General features: G+C 44.3%; 1 protein-coding gene across 3 annotated transcripts in view; it reads left to right on the top strand.

Moving 5' to 3' along the window:
- Nucleotides 1–17729, top strand: part of ESRRB (estrogen related receptor beta) — a 127859-nt gene extending 110130 nt beyond the window's left edge. For all 3 annotated transcript variants that reach the window (XM_084208528.1, XM_084208527.1, XM_084208529.1), the window contains 4 exons: nt 74–184; nt 811–972; nt 6878–7147; nt 12966–17729. In XM_084208528.1, coding sequence (XP_084064654.1) covers nt 74–184; nt 811–972; nt 6878–7147; nt 12966–13210 — 788 coding nt within the window. In that variant the 3' untranslated portion in view covers nt 13211–17729. The remainder of the gene's footprint in view (nt 1–73; nt 185–810; nt 973–6877; nt 7148–12965) is intronic.
- Nucleotides 17730–21660: the final 3931 nt, after the last annotated feature.

The following is a 21660-nucleotide window of genomic DNA, read 5'->3' as shown; positions in this document are numbered from 1 at the left end:
ACATTTTCGTATTGGCATGTCAAGGTTCTGTAAGGCACTAAGGAATCATGAGGAATTTTGTTTTTCCCTGCAGGTGTTCGTCTGGATCGAGTCCGTGGAGGCCGTCAGAAATACAAAAGGAGACTGGATTCTGAGAGCAGCACTTACCTGAGCTTACAGATCCCTCCCCCAGCTAAAAAGCCATGTATGTATTGGTCTTGAATTGTGGTCCTCTGAGCTGCCACTGTATTTCTTTTCACTGGTCTCCCAAAAGTACAGTGTAGCAATTGTCACTTCCAATTCCTGTATCAGACAAGAGTACTGGAATATTTTGTTATGATTGTATTGTAGAGGTAATTAGACAGGCCTAGGTACAGCTCAGGTACTGTATTCATTGTACCTAAGGTTAAATACCAGGCCTTTCCTAGGAGATTATGTAAATCCATTTAGTGATATTCTGATTTTTTCCTTTACAACCCAAGCCATGTTAACAAAACCTTTTCCATGCTGATTACTCTCATCAATACTACCCGTTGCTCTTTAAACTTTTCCACATCCTAGCAACTTTTTGCTTATACCTCCTTCTCCCCTCAGTGGACCTACCTGAGACAATGACTGACAACATTACAGCAGCTTCCTGCTTTTGTCATCCCTGTGCAGAGCTGGTTTGTCATAGGCAGACACTACAGCTTGTGTAGCTGCAGTGTGGATTTCTGTTGTGACCAAAACCATTACTGAGGTCCTAGGGGCTCTACAGTCATGTCTTATCCATGAAGGAGGGTTCACCTTGTGTCACAAGAAGTACAACAACTTCTCCTTTGAAATGTGCAGTGACTAAGATCGTCTCCCACTTGCTGGTGGCTGAGCCAGAGAAGATTTATGCCATGCCTGATCCAACCATGCCAGAGAGTGACATCAAAGCCCTGACAACCCTCTGTGACCTGGCAGACAGGGAATTGGTGGTGATCATTGGCTGGGCAAAGCACATCCCAGGTAAATGGGGGATTTCAAGGGTGTAAGCATGAACAGCAAAGGGAGCTATTATTTATCTATGTGCCTATCTGTTTTGGTCTCAATGAGGACTTTTTCCTATAGTGATGGGTGGAAAGTACTGTTGGATGGGTGGAAAATACTGCTCTCATTGGTAACAAACTCCAGTGCAGCCTATGATGGAGGTGCATAAATTGATCACTGTACATGTGTGTGCCCTGGTATTATGCAGAAGGGTTTGATATGATACAATGATACAATGAAGTTCTCTGTCATATCCAACATTGAGTGGCCCAGTGAAAGCACTTGGGGAACAGCCTTAGGGATGGAATGGTAGACTTGCATAGTTTTGCACTACATCAACGTGACCTAGGTCTGTTGTGTTCATAGCTGAATAAATATTATGGCAGTGACTGGACTTTATTTCTAATAACAAGGCAGATACACACCCTCTCAGCAGTAGGCACTCTTGTCCAGACTCAGGAAAACTTGTCCTAATGGATTTGTGACAGAACAAATCCCATTGCAATGGATGATGTGCTATTGCCAGTGAAACTCAAGGCTTCTTTGTTGACAAATAACGAGGACAACCTATTGGCAGTGTGACGGGCCTTGGAAGGCTCACTGACTATATGTAGTGTGTGTCTGTGTGACTGAGTGACATAGCAAGTGTCCCACACCTGCAGGTAGGGTGGTCCAAGGCTGAAGGAGCAGATATGGTCCTCAGTGTTGAGTTATGGGTTCTTCCCAGATTTAAATTGGGAAGGGAAATAGCACCCCTCTCTCTAGTCTCTCTCCAGCCCCACCAGAAACAGATGGGCTGGATTTTTGTGTGGAGAAGGCTAGCCAGGGAACGTAGAGGATATCCTCGGGATTTACAAGGCTGCTTTCCAAAGATTGCTTCAGAAATTCACTATGAACAGCTCACTAAAGCTGTTTATAAACAGCTCACTTCAGCTATCTCCTGCCTTCTGTTCTCCTTCTTTTTGTCAGGAGAATATATGAGGCTCTGATACAGGATCACAGGATTTACTGCATGCTGACTATGTCTTCCATGTGTTGTTTTGCTTTGCTTCTTGGCTTTCTTCTTTTTTATTTTGATGAAGCATCTTAACATATGTGATCAGACAGTTTCGTTTTCCCATGTATTTTATTTCTTTCTGTTGCTCCTCTTTTGGCTTTTTGGCAGCTGCTTCTCTTTTTCTGTAGAGTGTTTCTCCTGGGACCCAAGAGTTAATGGTTTTATGGACTGTATGGAATATGGATTGTTATGAGATGGGACTCTGAAGTCTGAAGAAACATTTTCAGGACAGTATTTCTGAGAAGAGGTTAATCTTGGTGGTGCCCTTCTTATATGAGATCTGCCATATCTGCAGGGATTATAACCATCACTAGTGCTGGAATCCATCTGGGGCTGATTCATCACAAGTGGGGTTACAGTGGTGATTAGAGAACTCAGCCTGGATTGCTCTACTAACCCAATACCTGGCCTGTTAACAGGAATGGTTTTAATGCAATGCAATTAGCTGCTGTGGCTGTCCAGGGAGGTGCTGTTGTACATCCCTCTAACCTTGGCTATGTCTGTTCACACAGACTGCCCTACTGCAGTTCCCTACCTTATGGCTCTGGGAAGAGACAAATTCCTACAGGGTTTTCCATCCTGGCAATACTGTCCCAGAACAGGAGTGTAGGAGAGATTGCTCCTGCACTGTGAAAGGGGCTCTTCCTCTCCTTTCTGAAATCAGGACATACCTGCCATAATCTCAAATTTCTCTGTGTGTTTTCCTCTCCTATCAAAGGCCATAAAACACAGTAACAGCCCCAGTAATCAGCCTGGCACAGTTCAGGGCAGCAGGAGTATTTTATAACAGGACTGTGCAAAGGCGAGAGCTCAAGAATTGTTACATAAGAGAGGATTACTGAGGAAAAAAATATAATAAAAGACAGTTCATAATAATGGAACAAAAACTCTGTAGCTCTGCAACAAGTACAAAACATACTGAGTTATGCAGCAAGGGGGCAGAGCAGGGCAGGGCCAGGAGTCTGCCAGGTGTCTAAATTATCTATGCCCCGTATTTCTGCCTTCCAAGAATTTTGAGTAAAACATGACATTGCTTCCTTTGTGCATAAACTATTCGTCAGAGAAGGATGGAGAAAGGAGAAAAAGTCACATATTCCTGCCTTGTATTCACGCTGGAATTAATGAAGAAAGATGTGACATTAAAGTCTTACCAGCCCTGAAGGATCCCAGGTGTCAACACAAACTTCTACCCCACAGTACTGGCAAATAAAATCAGTAAAACTTAAACACACTTTCCTATGATAACAATAAAACATGTTTAATCGTGTTTAGCAAATGTTATTAGCTCAATAGCCTTATTAGCCATGAGCTCAAAAGCCACACTCGGCCAATGTGGGGTTGTTCCCTTCTGTATGAGGCCCCCTCCCCACTACTCAGTCTCCCCCCATGGAAATTGTCTTGGAACAACAACATCCTCCTTTGCTTCTTGCTTTGATGCAGGGTGACAGGACTTCTCTTGAGGGGTGATGATGAAGGCTTTCCCAGGGTAGCTGTTGTGCTGTTCTCACCAGGAGGACATTAGTACTAGCACAGAATGAAATATGGCTAGTGGAGTGACAGCAGCTGTGTCTGGAGTGGCCTCAGATCCTATAATTACATCTCCTTTTATTACCTCTGCTAATGGCCCTCCAGGATGACAGAAATGATAATAAATTAACAGATTATGAACTCCACTTGCCACAAATTATGTGATTTTTTTTTTTTTTTTTTTAATTCTGGGAGCTCCCACTGCCAAACCACTGAAATAATAATAAAAAAATTAAAACAAAAAACCCCCAACCTGAATGTCACATCAGCTGTTGCAAATAAAGTAGCTTTTCTCAAGGTGCACCTGGGAAGGAGGGAAACATGCATGCATCTCTGTGCTGGAGCCAGGAGCTCTTTTGAGGCAGTGGTGGATTAGGCACCTTTCAGGGTCAGACTTGAGAAAAGCAGCAAGAAATGGATCAGTAAGGGCATTTCCTGGATGCCAGGCCATCAACAGCCTAAGAATGCAAAACAGTTGTGTTCTAGCAATTCCTAGGAGCTGTAAGATGACAGAAAATTTCACAACTAGAGGATCCCCAGTGTTACAATCCTATAATAAATAGCAAGCCTGTGATTTTGGCCAGGTGTAATTAACATTTACTTTCCCTGATCTCAACTCTTGCATCATGAAGAAAGTTATACGATTTCCCCTTTACTTCAGTGATTCAGGGACAGTTCTTGAGCCCTTGCACTCCACATGTGTGAACACTGGAGGAAAAGGGTCCCAGTTCTGTCAGACGTTTCATGTCCAGGCTTGACACCATAGAGCTCCCTCTTCCCACTTGCCTGCTGGAGCTGGATTTGTTGGCTACCTGGGAGTGCTTCTGGCCAGGGACTTTCCCAGGTGGGTGGGGCAATATTGCAGCTGGCTGGTCTGTTCTTCTTGGCAAAGGGTAAAATATGGTATCTCCTGTTCTCACCTGCCACAACAGCCTCTGGGAAAGGGCAATTAATAGAGATGCTGTGTGTACAGGCTACTGCTAGAGTTAAATAAATTTTTCTACTTTATTCTGTAGCAGAAAAGTATGAGCCATGCCTCTCCTGGATCTTCTCTGCTTTGTGACTGTTTCTCAAGCTTAAAGAAATGTTGTTGGCAGACTGCAGTGAGGCAATGGCCTAATGCCTTTTGTAATCCAGATGGGGATGAAGATGCAGAAAGGCCTTGTGACTGATCCAGAAAATGGATTTAAGGCAGCAGCCTAAATGCTGGACTTATCTCCATGGTCAAAGCTAGGAGAGGGATGACCAAAGGAGAGATCTCAGATTCTAAAGAGTGGAACAGTGGCAGTGCAGCTTTAATCTCAGGGCTAATCTCATCTGTTCCCTGTGCAGCAGGCAGAGCTGTGGAGACAGGATCCCCAGCACTGGAGCTGCAGCAGCCTGCACTTGGACTGAGTCAGGAGGGCTGCATTCCAGAGCAGCCCAGTTCTGAGTGCAGGACATAAAGGGCAGAAGGGTGAGGTAAAGGACAAGGCACCCACCTCCCAGCCCAGGCAAGAGGTGGGATTCATCAGGGCTATGAGGAGCACAGGCTGTGCGGTACAGGAATCTCTCTCACAGTCATGGAGCTGGATTTGCAGCTCTTCTCCCCACTATCCTGGACTCCTCTTTAGCTGTTCCCTCTGGCACTCCTCCCCAATGGTTTATTGATTCTTCCCTCCCACCCACTGCTCCCCTCAGACCTTGCACACACAGCACGTGACAGCTGATTGGTATCTGTTAATTAATGTGGCCTGGGGCCTCTTTTCTATTCAGTGGCCTGATAAGGGAAATTGGATGTCCAAGGGCTGCCAGGCCATTATCACCCTTTGCTTCCCCTGGCAACACAAACACAAAACATGGCGTAGAGATAAATAAATACCACTAACCCACCCTTCTGCCTTCCCTTCCCCAGCTGAGATAGTGCAGATAGAAATAGAGATCCCACAGTCAGTCAATATAGCAATCATCAGCTCTTTTGTTAATTGCCAACTTGATAACGAGAGAAATCAAATGATCATCATGGTGGCTGCCTACATAAGCCTCGATGTGGGGCCAAGAGCTGTGACAGGGTGGGGTGTGGGATGAAGAAGTCCAGCTGAGCTTTGCATGCAGCCAGTGGAGCTGGGAGGCTTCTACATAGAGGCTCGTGAGTTCACAGGTCTCTTGGTAATCCCCAAGGCTTCATATGCATTTGGGGAGAAAACTGCCTGGAGAGGCTGGTAGAGCATCCCCCTTCCAGCCGAGGCATGCCTGGGTGTCCTGTTCTTTCACAGCCCTAGGAACCGCTGGAAGCAAGGGGCTGCCAAAAAAAGTGCAATTTCTGCCTGTCCATGGTGGGCAAAAGCTGCCTAGAGAGGACCAGCACACTGTCCTTGACATTCCTGTTGGAATGACTGTTAGAGTGCCCATCTCCCAGGATCTTTCATGGTCTGGCCTTCAAAGGTACCAGGTATGGAAGACATAACAGTTTTCCTCCCCATACACTTTTTTCCCCACCTTGAGGTGGACATTGCCTCTGTTTTTTGTCCTCTCCACCCTCTGAAGTGGACTCTGGAGCTGTCAGGGCTGTCAGGCTCTTTGTGTATTTGGCAAGAATATTTGGTTCATTGTAGGGGCTTGATCCATTGCTACCAGGTTTGGCTATGATTTAGGTACTTCAGTGTCACCACAAAGGTATTTTTAAATCTGGGTAGAGTTGTAGGCAGAGCTGCTGGTATGGAAATCAGAGTGGGATGAGGAATAGAGAAGGATTCTGTTCACAAATGTATTCATTTTTTAACACATTTTGGTGCTTTGTTGTGGCAGGACTTTTTCTCATTTTTGCCAAAATATGAGACTGTAGTATACTAGTAATTCAGGCCTGTGTCATTCCCTCCTATCCCATCAGAAGCCCTCTTTTCTGTGGTCTGGAGCTCTTCTCTGCTCATTTTTCAGCTGGGGCAGACTAAATGGGCTGCAATATAGACCTACTGAGGAAGAGAGGGAAGGCAATGTGGTACAAAAGAGCTGCTGCTATGAAAGAAGCAGTGGTCATTGAACAGAGGTTGTCACCAATCTTGGGCTCCCATAAATGCAATCAAAGCATCAGAATTCCTCTTTGAGGCTGTGGGTGGGCATAGGAACAAAGAGAAGGGTAAGTCCATGTGTGCTGATTGCTATCAGGACAGGGTCACTTTAGTGAGTTATTTGGGGTATTTTTAAAGCAGCAGGTCAGTAGGGAAGAGTGCAGGGTTTGGATCTCAGGGAAACTAAGGACCCTAGTCTCCTAAAGGCTTTGCTGCACACCCATTTGACCCTGCTTGTCTTTTGCCCTGTTAGGGTTCTCCAACCTCTCCCTTGGAGACCAGATGAGCCTTCTGCAGAGTGCCTGGATGGAAATTCTCATCCTGGGCATTGTGTACCGCTCCCTGCCATACGAGGACAAGCTGGTCTATGCTGAGGACTACATCATGGATGAAGAGCACTCTCGTCTGACAGGGCTGCTGGAGCTCTACCTGGCCATCCTACAACTGGTGCGCCGCTATAAGAAGCTCAAGGTGGAAAAGGAGGAGTTTGTCACACTCAAAGCTCTGGCCCTCGCCAACTCAGGTACATAGTTGGTGAGGTACAGCAAACAGGGAAACTCTCATCCCAGTTCCAAAAAGCTGTAGGGCTGGGGCTGCCTGGCCTTGTCCTGGAGATGTTGAGGTACCAGAGACACTGAATCCCCCTTTAACTGGGAGACAGTGTGGATGTAGATTGCAGCCCTCAATCCAGCAAGGCTGCATTGTATCAAAGCCAGCCGGACACTGATTTGCTCAGGAGTCCCATCTGAAAGGAAAACTGCTAAAGCTACTGTGTAACAAGGGCTCCCTCTACATCCCCTGAGTCTCATTGTTTCACATCAGATCTCTTTGCTAAATTTCAAATTTGCATCATGCAGGTCACAGAATTCACCCTTGCAGCCCAGCCCTGAAGCCAGTATCTGTGTTTAGCTAAAGCCACTTTACAGAAAAACACCCAGTGTGAAACTGGAAGGATTAAAAGAGGGGAAATCTTCATCTTGCTTGGCAGCTGACTCTAATGATTAATCATTCTCTCAATTAAAAAAAAAAAAAAAAGAAAAAGAAAGGTGCCATATCTTAATGTTTGTTTGCTTGAGTTCAGCCTCGAAAGAATGATCTTTGTTGAGTTGGGTCCTATGACTCTGGGTCTTTTTATACCTGAGAGCTTGTCATGATAAACTTCCTGTTCCATAGTTTTGTTCCATGGCTATGGATATATTACTTCAAGTGTAAGAATGTGGTCCAGGATTCTGTGAGGCTGCCTCACCATTTTACACCATTCTATCCTTGTTTACCATCCATCCACTCCTTAGCAATAGCAATGTGAAAGAAAAAAAAAAGTTCTTAAAGCTCATTGATAAAAATGTTGAGTAGCAGCTGATTTTTCTACTGATCCCTGTGGATTTCCATGAGAAAACTCCTTCTTCAGGGATGATTCACCACCAATAGCTACTGTGAGATCTGTCATCTATCCAGTTACTAATCAATTGAAAGTGTTCTTTATTGATATTGCATAGTGCTAATTTTCTAATGAGAATGTCCTGTGGTCCTAAGCCAAGTGCTTTATAAAAACATAAGTCTATTATATCTGTGCATTTAACTTTATCAACCAAACTTGTAATCTCATCAGAGAATGAAATCAAGTTTGTTTGACAAGACCTCTCTTCTCAAGTATCATGTTGACTGGCAGTAAAATCCCAGAATCATTTATGATGGAAAAAACCTTTAAGATCACCACTTCCAACTGTTAACCCAGCACTGCCAAGTCCAACGCAAAACTATGTCCCTAAGTGCCACATTTACATGTCTTATAAATGCCATCTTATTAATCTTAACTGAATGTCACCTTTATTTTTTCCTTTCTTTTGCCCTGGTTCACATCAAGCTAGCATAGAAATTATCAGGTAAGACCTAGGAAAATGTGGGCATCATTAGAACATTTCCAGTCATCTTGAATGTCATAAAAATACCAAGACTTTCTAATCATTAATCTGCCCTAGATGACCCCCAGCCAGCAATTTTAGAACTCTTAAAGCCAAGTTATCCAGCTCTGCTAATTTCTGTGAAGTTTGTCCTAATAGTTCTAATATCTTCTTGCATAAACAACAGATTATGAAGTCTTCATCACCTTCATATAACACAGGTATATAAAGCTTCTCTTTTCCAAACAAGACAGAAATACTCATGGAGGACTTCTTTCTACTCTGCACTGCTATTAATAGGTTAATCATCTCCAGTTGAAAAGAGCCCTCCTACAAATGATCATTTTTCTTCTATTCCTTAAATATTTATAAAACTTCTTTACTGTCCTTAGCCCTTCTAGACATGGCTTTTCGTCCTATGTCCTTCATTTCCCTTATGGTTTTTCTGCACTTCATAATTTTGTTCCCTTTTTCAATTTCTCATACGGTGCTTTTTTAGTTTTAATTGCTGCCTTCACTTTGCCAGTGAACCAGGTTGGGCAGATGGCCAAGGCTAGCCTCTCTCCTCTGTGCAATGGTGGCTGTGGGTGACATAATCAACTTGTTAAAGAACCTGTCTACCAGGAGGGTCACAGGACTAAACAGGGAGAAGGGCTCCTCAGAGAGGCTGAAGTGCTGAGGTAGCAGTTGTGACAGGAGAGGTGCCACGCTGGGACATTGTGCTCTGGACGCTGCTGTCAAGCTCTTCACAGTGCAACAGAAGCATTCTCTGCTGTGTTGCTCACTGCACTTTCGGGACTAAGCCCAGAGTAAACCTAATGAGACAGTCTCCAGAGGAGTGGAGTAACACTGAGCAGAGACAGAGCAGAACAACCAACACTTTGGGGTTCCATTTCTAGTGCTGTGGAGTAAAGGAACCAAGGTAAGGGTCAGGAGGCACAGGCCAAAGCATGTTCTCAGCTGGATGGAAAAAATTACTCTGACTTCACTGGTTTCTCCTAGTGCAGCTAGAAGTGTAGCTATGTAGAAACATAATCCACAAAAAAATCCTGCTTTGTTATTTGTATTGAAACATAGGAAAGTGAAGCATGGGATTTTGTTTTTCATGTAATTAAAGCTTCTCCTGACACACAGGTAAGGAAGCTGGATTAGGGCAAGTGTATTTTTCTGTTGTAACTTAACATTGAACCTTCACATTCTTTTAATGCCAGTTATTTTTCTTGGTGTATTTTTGACAGGGATAAACTTACAGAGCCTGCATGTCTGTGCTTGCATGCAAACAGACAATTCCTAAAATGAGAGGAAAGCAGTTTGGGCCAGGCTTCAGCTCCCTTGGATCAGAGATAGGGCTTGAAGATGAACACCTAGATTAGCACCTGTGCTGCCTAAAACTGCTTTCTGCCTTCCCTCCCACACAGATAAATTCTGGATACAATTGCTCACGCAATCCAAGTTCTAGGGACTTATGCAGCCCTGTGTATACTGACCCTTTGGTTCTAGGAATTCAAACGAATGAAAACAGAAGTGGGAGCTCACTCACTCTCTCTTCACTAGAGAAGAAGCTGGCAGTAGGCTGATCTCTGAGTCCTTGGTGTGATGCACCAATGACACACCTGCTGGGATTGGCAAAGATAATTCAAGGGATCTCTGTTTAGTAAGTGCATTCTAGAGAGCTGAGGGATGAATTCTTAATTCCCAGAGCTGCAGGCAAGTCCCAGGTAATATGATCACCCATTTTTTGACAGAGTAGAGGTGATGTAGACCTAATTTGTTACCCTTCAGAGTCAGCAGTCCATTTGTAAGCATTCCTAGGTCCTCTTTCCTTAGGAAAAAAAAAAAATTGATCAACCTATGTATTGAGGAGCCCTCTAGGTTAGCATACAGCACACATTCATTTTAGGACATCCCAGAGTGGCTGAAATTTATTTACCCTTTTTTTTTTTCTGCAATGCATGTTAATGCTAAAATGGAGTAAGCAATGTCTGGACCTGGCAAAGGGATACATAGCAAATTCTGTACTGATGGGTCCTGTGAGGTTCCTGTTCCTGTCAGAAGCTGCAAGAACAGAGGTGAGGAAGCAGTGGGCCTTGTCCATTCTCACACCTGCCCTCTGCCCCATGCCAGCAGTGCCGGACAAGAGCTCCTGGTATGAAGCCCAGCTTCTAGGCCAGCTGACCCTCAGGGACATGGTCAGGCAGCCTGCCCCCACCTCAGTGCTCTGATAGCTGTAAAAATTCATAGCTATTGATTTCGTAATTAACAGTTTATCAATGCCATTGACACCAGTTCACTGATGGATTGCAAGGAAATTAATCCTGCAATGTTGTTTTATTTTTTGCAGTCAGCTGCCAATTTTGAGCTTCTTTCAGCAGAGTGTGGTGGGTGTGGGGCAGGCTTTGAGCTTTATTTCCCCAATTTCTCTCATTGCATACACTTATTTACTGCTGTTAAATCTTGTCACCTTAAGAGGCTAGATGGCAGAAGGGCAGTTTTGGGATTCTGTCTAGTGTACAGCAGCATCAGTACCCAAAAGCAGAGCACCCACAATACCCTGAAGCATGGCTCATTACATTGTAATTCTAGCACTCACTAGGATCTGCAAATTCTGACAGGGTGTCATTACTTGTCCTTTGTGCCCCTGGCCAGAAGGACATTAAACAGAAAGGACAGAAGACATTCCAGCTTTTGATACTTCCAGTCTTCAAAATGACCTCTGTGACTTGGCAGGAAACAGATCCCACTCACTTCTCTTGGATTGTGTATGGAAATTTTTCAGAGGTGCTACCTGTCTGGGAGAAGCTGCCAGACTGACTTGGCAACATGCTTTTTCCTCCCTACTTTTCAGAATCAACCTCTATGTCTAGCTCAGGTCACTGTGATGACCTAGCAGCCCTCTTCTGAGCTTCTTTGCCTGGTCTCTTGGATAAAAAATGTAAATGTATCAAGAGTTGTTCTTCAGTAGGCTTCTTGGGAATACTTTCCTTTAATACTTTCTTATTAGTGCATTCCTTCTGAACAGCTTCTTAAACAGCTTTCTTGCTAGGCATAACATTTTCCCAACTGTTGTAATACTTTATAAATCATGCATCATAAATAGCATCTTTACCATAAATGTATCATACCAAATTCACAGTCTCTAATTTGTGTTGTGCTCTCCATAAATATGACACGTTTCCAGAGAGATTTTGGCACTTCAGTCAGCTTTCCTCCTCTTCACTGCTTTCACTCTGGGGAACCCATGTCCTCACGTTTGTGTTTGTGTGTAGGCTGAGACTATGAGACCACTTTGCCACAAAGCAAAGCCTGAGCTGTGATGGCAGGTGGTGCAATTACATGTGCACACGTGTGCTTGCCGTACTGTCTCTTTGCCATTGCTTCTGGATTTGTTGCCTTGTGGCAGGAACCTTTATCAATAGGTTCAGTATTGATTAAAAGTCTCTGAACAATGAAGATGAGGCATCAGTGTCTCCGGCTCTGTCACGGTTGTAAGAAAGAAGCATGTATCAGCAAGATGAAAAAGGAGAAACCCTTTGGTGATGCTGTGCCTCTGCTCTTCAGTGCTGCCCTCTCTCACCATGACTTACCCACAAGTTTAGCAGTCTGTATTTGGTCTGGTTCCCTATCTCAGCCCTGGACTGGGTCCTTACCAGCTACCTACCTTCGCTTCACAGACACACTAAGGAGCCTTGCAAACCCTGCTAGCCCCTCCAACAGCTCACAGAAATCTAACTGGCAGCCTAAGGGAAGAGGCCTTGCAGCAGGCATGGGATTCCTTTATTTCAGCAGGAAGCTCCTTGAGCAGCTGCTGGCAGTCTCTGAAAGCAGGGGCATATGCACAAAGGTGGGTCTGGCAACACCCCTGGGCACACTGGTTGTGACCTACTGGGGCTTTTCTGTCTTGCTGACACCCTTAGCAGCTGCACGGCAATTAGGCAGTTTAGACAGATGAAGCGCTGTAGCAGCGTTAATTATTCTTAATGAGATTGCTCCCAAGCGGCGGCACAGCAGCTGCTGCCCCTTGCAGGGTGACTCTCCCCATAAGAAGCATAGAGGGCAAGTGAAAGTGCAAATCACAAAGGCCCCTGCCTAACCCCTGCATTGCATTGGGGTGGCTGGCAAAATGGGCAGCGCACAGGGCACGTGTGTCACCCACCTACCCCTGGCAACCCTGCTGTTCCTGCACTGCTGGGCCATCACACTTGGCTGCTGCCAACTTCACGCAGCAGCACCACAGCTGCAGGCTAGCTGGTTCTTTCTGTTTAAGAAACAAACCAAACAATGCCCCTCGCCCCCTGCCTGGTGGGGGGAACAAAAACAACCCAAAAAACCCCCACAAGAACAGATAAGAAGGAAAGAAAACATCATTAGCTTCAGAAGCATAAAGGATTTCCTTTCTCACATCTTACTTGTCTGTTTGGTGTCTTTTCTCCCTCACCCCAGACTCCATGCACATAGAGGACATGGATGCAGTGCAGAAACTCCAGGACCTTCTCCACGAAGCCCTGCAGGACTACGAGCTGAGTCAGCGCAATGAGGAGCCCCGGCGAGCAGGCAAGCTGCTCCTGACCTTGCCCCTCCTGCGGCAGACGGCTGCTAAAGCTGTGCAGCACTTCTACAGCATCAAACTGCAGGGCAAGGTTCCCATGCATAAACTCTTCCTAGAAATGCTAGAGGCAAAGGTCTGACAGCCCCAGCACCAGCCGACAGTGGCCGGGGAACAAACTAGAAACAAAGATGCAGACAACGGAGCAATCCAAACAGCAGCAGCAGGCACCGCCGGCTTTTATCTCCAATCATTTATTATGGAAGAATTATTTAATGTCTATCTGTCGGCGTGACTGCAGAATCTTGTGTACAGGAGGGGGGAAACTTTTAATCGGTCACCTGTTTCTCTTTTTTTCGTTGTTTTCTCTGTGGGAAATACCAGATTATGCTCTTGCACTTGTTGAGGCATCATGGGGGCTCAGCCCCTCTGATCAGTGATGCTCTCAGCGCTGTCCAGGCTGCCTGCTCCCCAGCACCCTCTGCCAGTTCCGGAGGGGGAGTGGGGACAGAAGCAAAAAGAGAGGAAGAATAGAGTCAATATAAACTTTATCTGCTGGTGTTATGAGGGGTCAGTTAGCAAGGGAAGCAGCCACGGTCCTTCTTTTTGTCACCTTTCTTCCTCTTACCATAGAGTAGATGCTCCTTTGGAGAACAATGCTGCTGGACCTCTCCTGGACAAAAAGGCTGCCTCCCAGACTCCTCTAACACTTGTACATACAGGCCCCACTTCTTACTGGGAAAGATGCTCCTAACTAAGTGTAAGATATTCTGCAACCTTGTACAGTGTGTCATTACGCCTGGCTAGTCCCTCCCGTGTACAATCCCTGCAGGCCCCTGAACAGGCAGGATGTATGTCCCTGAGAAAATGCAAGTCTTTCCCAAATGGCAAGAGAAAAGAGCCTGATGTTATACTTCAGTGCTGGGTTGACTTGATAATCTCTGCATCCTCTCCTATGTGGTGCTAACTACAGTTCTTCCACACTTTTCACCCCATAGTGTATCACACCTGCCTCTTCAGCTCAGCTCAGTGCCATTCCCCACCTGTTCCTTGTGGCAGAGAACACAAGGCTTTGTCTGCATGGTTACTGCCCAAGTAAAAATACACCCCAAACCAGATCTTTCCTAGACTTCATTAGAGCTCTTTGGCTCCACAGAGACTTTAGGCTTATTGCCAAATTCTAGTTAGGAATCAAGGGCACTGCTTTTCAGAGGAGGCAGCTCTAGAGCCTGAGAGATTGCTTTCTTGTGGCAGACTAGGGAAATAAATTAGAGGATGGCATGAAACCCCTGATACTCCAACTACTGTCTTCCCCTGCCTCATCCCATTATCCACAACAGCAGAAAAAGAGCTAGCATAGATTATACCTGGGGCTGGTAGGAGATTCTCTTGCTGATCAGAAAGCAAATACCTGACCTCGAGGTGGTGGGAAAAGAACAGGGGGAGTGTTTATTTACTCTTATGTAACCAGGTTCCTACTGTCTCCAAGACCTGGTTTAGATCTGCTGCCTAAACCATACTGCATTCCCAGTAGCCAGAGGGGAATGTAGGTGACTGACAAAACTGTCTGTTGGTGTTCTCTGAAACTTTATTTTCTAGGTCACTTAGTTTTTAGCCATCCTGAGCTGACAAAACCTGAGTGTATTCTCTTTTTTTGTGGTCAACAGCATGGCACTAGTGGTGAGAAAAAACCTCTGATCTACGTTTGAGACACCACTAACTCTACTGTGTCTGCTCTCCTCAAGCTTCCACCCCTTCCTGGCTTCCCCAGGAGAAAGGTAGTGTGTAAGAGGAGTAAATTGCCCTCAGGATGAAGTCTTCCAAACCAGGGTTGAGGTGTGTGATCAGAAACACTGGGTGCTCGCTTTCTGCTGGAGCAGAATGTGTCCCAGCAGGGCTGTCAATACTGCAGAACCCTGCCCTGGCAGGCTCAGACACAGGGATGCTGGCATGGTGACCTCTCAGCTCTCATAGCCAGTCCACACCTTGTGCTTAAGTTAGTTCCATTTCATCTCCTTTGACTTCTTCCTATGCTACACAGTCACTCATTTTGTACTCACTGGATAAAGGAATTGTCTTACTTCAGGCATATTAGTAAACCACCAGAGACCTTACGGGCAGAAGGCACATTGGAATTGGGACTCCTTTTATGCTCACAGCAGCAGCAATTACACAGTAACCTTGTGCTTCAAGAGGATACTGTGTTTCTCTCCCCCACTCCCTCCCAAAGGCAGCTGGGGAGAAAATGAGAGGATTTTGGTTGCACTCATGATCCCTGTACCCATCTGTAACAGCGGGACCAAAGTGAAATGCATGCCACCATTACAGAACCAGCTTGCCACGTGCTGCACTCTGGCGACTCTTTCTGGCTGTGGTATAATTGCTTTCACAGATGTGCTGGGTTGCATTATCACCTGTAAGTCTGACTCACTTGAGCACTGCTGCAATGCTGCTAAGTGCCACCCAGCTGAGCCGCAGCACATTGCGTCCCAGCCTGCTGTGCAAAGGTAGCTGTCCCAAAATGGGCTGAAAAGATCCTAAGAAGCAATTCTTACTCTGTTGGGCCCTGCCAGAAAGGTCACTACTTACACACCAACACACCCACCCAGTCTCCCCTCTCAAAAAAACCCCAAAACTACCCCAAACAACCCCAAAAGGCTCTTCTAGCTTTGCTGTATTTGAACTCAGGCGTGCTCTCCATAACAGGAAACTGTCTACAAAACATGATTATGGAGAGCGGCCGAGTTAGCTTCTAGCTCACAGAGACTGCTGGCTATTTAGATTAGGGCTGTGGGATAGAGGCAACTCCTGCCTTGGCATAGCAATATGAAGATACCAAATACATTTTTTCCAGGAACTTCTTTCTCCATTAAAGCTGCGTAATGTTGGAAACCATCCAAATACTCTCCATTGCTTGAAGATAATATGCAGGGAAATGTTTGCATTTCTTCTGAAATAGGATGGGAAGTGAAGCAGACAGTACTTAGGATATATTAAACTCTCTAGCCAAGGAATGCAAACTCTTTCCCAGGAACTGGGACACAAACACCTGTCTAGATTTAACCCTTAAAAGGCTTGTATCATCCTAAATTGGGAAGCAGATCAGGTCTCTTGAGCCCGTCAAACAAGTGCAAGAATCACAATCATCTCTTTCCAGTTACTCTGATCTGCTGTGCATCACTAGTACTATCACACTGACACAGCTGAGGAGCGTTTCCAGCTACACAATGGGCTGGGATTGCAGAGGAGTGTAACAGTGTAGTCCCCCCCAATGCACTTTGAAGTAGGAAATGAAGCTTCAGCAACTGCTTAGGTCTTTGAATGCTCACAGTCTCTTACAAAAAGGTCTGGGGATGTGGAAGGTGAGACATGAACTAGGAGATGGGTTTTAGGTCAGTAGTCTTTATGCTGCTCATTTGTAATCTAGGATTCACAGAGTCAGTGTCATAACAGCTGTCCTTCTTCATGGGGCAAAAGATGATGGAGCTTGAGCCTTGGGACACAGATGGGCTCTGTGACTTAAAGGAAAGAGAAGCATTAGAGGTAAGTATATCAATGGCAGTGAATAAACCCACACCAGCAACTATAGTAAAAGCAGCTCCAGCCCCTGATTTGCACGGGTGGATAACAGAAACCATGTACCTGCCAGCTACTACAAAAGGCAGTTCTTCCCAAGTGACCAGCTCTTCTGTTTTGGGCACATTCTTCTCTGGGAACAGCAGTGTCTGACCTGTAATGCAAAACAAATTTCATGGGGATCAATTAAAAGGTAAATTACCACTCTGAATTTAGGTTTCTAGGGAAACTTGGGCATTACACCTCGCAGCAAAACTGTGAAGCGACAAGAAACATCCCCACAACAATCAGAACCTTGCAGTATTGTTCATGCTAAGGGGGCATTATTTTTCTCTTTGTAACCTATGTCATCTTTTTTTTCAAAACTATTATAAGTATATAAAATAAAACATGCTTCACCAGAAATGTGTAAGCAGCTATTAGAGGGGCAAGTAATTGAGAAAGACCCTAGAATGTAACATGTTGAGCTTTTATTACCAATTGGAGCTATAATCAATCATATGGCCAAAGGCTGCTCTGTTGTTCTTGTGGCTGGGTTACATGGAGAAGGCAGAGAGAGACAGAGGCTGTGAGAATGATGCAGGTAGTCATAGACAGTCAGTGAAATAAACAGTATCTACTTAACTATTATCTGCTCCTAAAAAAATAACAACCTGTTAAATAAATTGTATTCCTGTGGTACAGGTCATTTCAAAAAAAACCAAGAAATAAAACAAAGAAATGTAAAAACTAATGCAGACAGAGTAATGTTTATTGTGTTAGGAGCTGCTCTGTTCTGTCCCTCAGGATGCACATGGCTCCGCAGAAAAGGCCAGCGGGGGGAGGCGTGATCTGTCTGTATTTGCTGCAGAAGAGCAGGAAACCCCCCAGCCCTCTCACTTAGAAATGCTCATTTCATGTTTTCCCATATAAAAAAAAAAAATCTCAGCAAGCTTCTGAGTTTCTGTGAGATGAGCTTTGCTGAGAACCTTAAAGACAGGCACTGTTGCCAGTCTGCCACACACCAGTTTATTTCTCCCCCTCACTCCTTTTCTTTCCATGTTCTACACTTCAGTGGTGCAAGGGATAAACAGGAGCTAGTGAAGAAAAAATCTTGAAGTTGTTCCAGTGAAGAAAAACCTCTAATCATAAAATAGATCACTGGCTTAAACCCAGCAGTGACATCATGAGTGTTGCAAGCATTACAGCAGCTGTCCAGTGCTTATGAAGTGGATGCAAGTGCTAAAGTCGTGGCATTCACATTGATCTGCTGGCCAGGCATTGCAAGAGGGAAAGCTCATAGCTGCTTGAGAAAGCAGAAGGAAATGCACTCTGCTGATTGAGGCAGAGGTGTGAGAAACAAGGACCCCAGGTTTTTGTTCTACCTCTGATTCTATCAGGTACCAGACACTGTCCCACCCTGTTTAAGCACCTCCAACACACCTCAGCCAACACTGCTAATGTCCTTATGATGCATCAAACCAGGCAATCAAGAGGCAGCTCAGCCTGCCCTCTGAAGAAGAGGTGGTGGCTGAATTAGTGGTGGCCAGTGGGAAAGGCCACGGGCTAAAAATGAGCCTGAATGAAAAAATGAGATGAGCACAGAGCTGTAGTGGGATGTGAAGTGTGACAAGCTTTTTCTACACTGGAAACAACTACCCCCTGCCCCACAGTCAGCAGCACCCTGACTGTGACAGATGCAGTCTTAGAACCAACACAATCCTCTTCCAAGTTCACATAGCAGCTCACAGTCACACACAGCCCTCCTACATTGCGTGCAAAAGTCCTCTCAATGTTGTAGCCATTCACAGAAGGTTTGGATTTGGCCACCTCAGCAGGACTTTAAAATGGATGCTACTTCAGATTAAATATAGCAAAGGGATGTAAATGTGTGGCTTTTGGGGTTCTGGAAAGTTCATGTGGCACTGAAGCTGATGGTGTCAAGAGACTGGTAAGTACAGAGGCAGACTACAGAGAGCTTGAGCACCACTCCTCAAACACCATTTAAGGGCTGTTACCATTCCTCAGTCCCTTACTTTAAAGTTGTGGCTGCCTTACTGGCATTTCCTGGGCATCCTTCTTTGTCTAGGTCTGTTTGAGGCTTTCCTTACTTTGCTTGCTAGTGTTCACTCACACTAGAATTAAAGAAAGAAAGAGAAGGGGATTGTCTTCATAGTAATCCTGTGTAGCATTGAGAGAAACTGAGGCCAACCCTGATATTTCCTCTTACAGATGAGTTTCACAGGAAATACTAGGAAAATACTCTAATTTCTCTGATTAGCTGGAGAGGGAAGCAGGTTTCTTTACTAATCAATGTTGAGTTCTTCAAACACATTTCTCCTGCAAAAATTAAGAGCACACTTAACTGCTAGGATATGTGCTTAAATTTCAAATGTTAAAACATGAGTGCAGTAGTTTTTTGTGGCTACCTACACCCAAAATAAAAGGAAAACCAGCAAGAGAACTGTCCCTTCCAACTCAGGCCATTCTATTATTCTATGATGATTTTTCTCTTTCAGGCCAAGGTATTGCACAGGAAATCAAAGCAAACATTGGTTGAGGTACAGAAAACTTTAATGTTCAACTTCCAGTAATGGAAAGCTGGAGAGCTTACGCTGTGTGCCTGGCTTTCTTTAGAAAGACATTTTCTCTCATTGCAGCATTTTTGAAATGACACCATGGGAAAAGCAGAACACCTGTGCCTGAGGAGCAGGAGGACTAACCTAGCAGTGTGCTGAGAGCAGCAGCATCCAAATAATTATAAGTAGAAGTGAAGTCACAGGAAAGATCAGAACTGGCTAGAGGCTCAAAGCATCTTGTGCAAGAAAAACAGAAGAAAGAAAACAGCTACCAGTGACATATCACAGATTTGCTAAAGACTTCAGTGCTTCACAGAGTCCTTCATAAATATAATTAGTCACATGCCTACTGCAACCATCTCTTGGCAGCACACACAGCACATGCAGGAACATCTGGCTTGGTTCGGACCACAGACCCATTTATCCTACTACCCGTCTCTGCTAACATGGCCAGCAGCAGATAACCAGAGAAGAATGTAAAAACATGGCAAAGAGGTATAATTAAGTCTCCCAGCAATTTAAGGATCAAAGGTCCTGCTCAATTTTCTTTACCATTCACAATCTTCTAGGTGTCTTGTTTTCACCCACAGTCATTTCTTCTCAGGGAAGAAGTATGGCTGCCAGCCTTACACCTTCCCTGGGCACACTCAGCACCAATTAAGTTAGGAAAATGTGACAATGAGAAAGGCAAATGGCTGCCTTCCATCACTTGATTTTGATGTCTTAAAGACAACTACAAAAATCTAATCCCTATCTGAGATCCACAGACATATAGAGACCTCTCTTGCTGTAGCTAGCTACACACAAATGTACACACCTGTTGCATTATTTAGTTATGTTCTCATTCACAGCACTCCTGGAGCTCACAATTGCCTTCAAAGTAACTTAGAAACAAGATTTGCCTATTTAAATCACCTTTTCCTAATAATAATAACAACAACAGGTTGGAATCCCTCCTCCTTTATATGGACACAGTCTTTTCCTCAATCTTTTTCTCTTTTTCATCTACCTGAAAAACAGAGGAAACGAATAAGGCACCTTTTCTGATGTAATCCTCTTATTATAATATAATGACTGTTTTAAACCCTGCATATTTTAAGGCATTCCCTGACATAGTGAACAAAATCATTTTTTAATGTATTTCTTCGTATTGCACTGTAAGAAGTTGATTTCTGTTTAGAAGTCCCAGCTTGCTTAATTCAGAAATGCCAACCTCTTACTTCTTTTTGGTGCTTAAAATCAGCACATTCACCATTCCATAAAGAGGCTCAAAAACAAGTTCATTATTTGATGAATGAAATTATTATACATTTTTTCTCATTTTAAGAAATTTTCAATAATTTATTTTCAATTTTCAATATTTTCAATAAGCCCTATCATATATCCCTGACATCACTGCTATTGTTAAATTATAAAAAGCAGGGCAGTGATCAGATAAAGAGAAGCCAAGACAGCGTAAACTCAAATCACTTTGTTTGAACTGGCAAGAATCAACATAAACAAAGCTGCATTTAGTAGATCAGTTAGAACAAAGCACATAAATCATATTTTTGAGAGAGGTTAATTTGCACCATATGCCAATTAATTCAAGTGCAATACATTAAGTTGTAAATAATCTCATTGGAGTGGAGAGTGTTATACTTGGAATGAAAATTCTTTAACTGAAGCCAAAATTATAATCACCTTCAATAATTGTATTTCCAGCATTGCAAATTCTTTTCCATTGCAGCACTAAAGCAGATGATGCTGCAAATAATTTTCTATTACTATTTACATTATTAAACTCAAACACATCAATCAAACCTTTGTTTTATTTTTGTCAGTAGTTAATGCTACTACAATTCAATGATCCTCTGGGTCAGTCTTAGGAAATAGGTTTCATCAGATATTTTTTGATCTAATGAACCCTTGTAACCAAGACTTGGGAAATTACTTATGTCCCCCCATTGGTTTTGTCATTACACCACAAAAATTCAGCAGAGTCCTAAGGGAGTGATGCTTCCAGCATTGGCACAGACATCAGCTTTGAGGGGTGCTATATCCAGCTCTTCTGCTGTCTTGATCTCTTCTAGCTCAGACTCTCTTTTTCTAGCTGCAAAAAAATCCTAAATCACTCCTTCTGCACATTTCTTCTTTTCATCACAGCTCTAAGATTTCTCATCACAAGGTTCCTGCTCTGATCCAGCCTGTTTCCCTGGCTAGCTTGGATATATTTTTGGTTTTTACACTACTAGACAGTCTCTTTTTCTCCTGGCTCCCTCCTCCTGTCCTGTTTCTGGCACACTGCTGAAACATGTGGATGAGGAGACCACAAGTGGCATCCCCTGTGGCAGCTAATCACACTGAACTTCTCCAGACCTCTGGTGGGACAGACTATTCCAGCTTCCTCAAAAACACAGTCCCTGTGTCTGGCAGCCAGATCACTGTTCTGGACACCCTCCCCTTGGAAAGAGAGTCA

The sequence above is a fragment of the Fringilla coelebs genome, assembly GCF_963513975.1.
Source record: "Fringilla coelebs genome assembly, chromosome: 6".
Taxonomy (NCBI): domain Eukaryota; kingdom Metazoa; phylum Chordata; class Aves; order Passeriformes; family Fringillidae; genus Fringilla; species Fringilla coelebs.
Note: the sequence above shows the minus strand (reverse complement) of the source record. Positions and strands in the feature narration are given on the sequence as shown.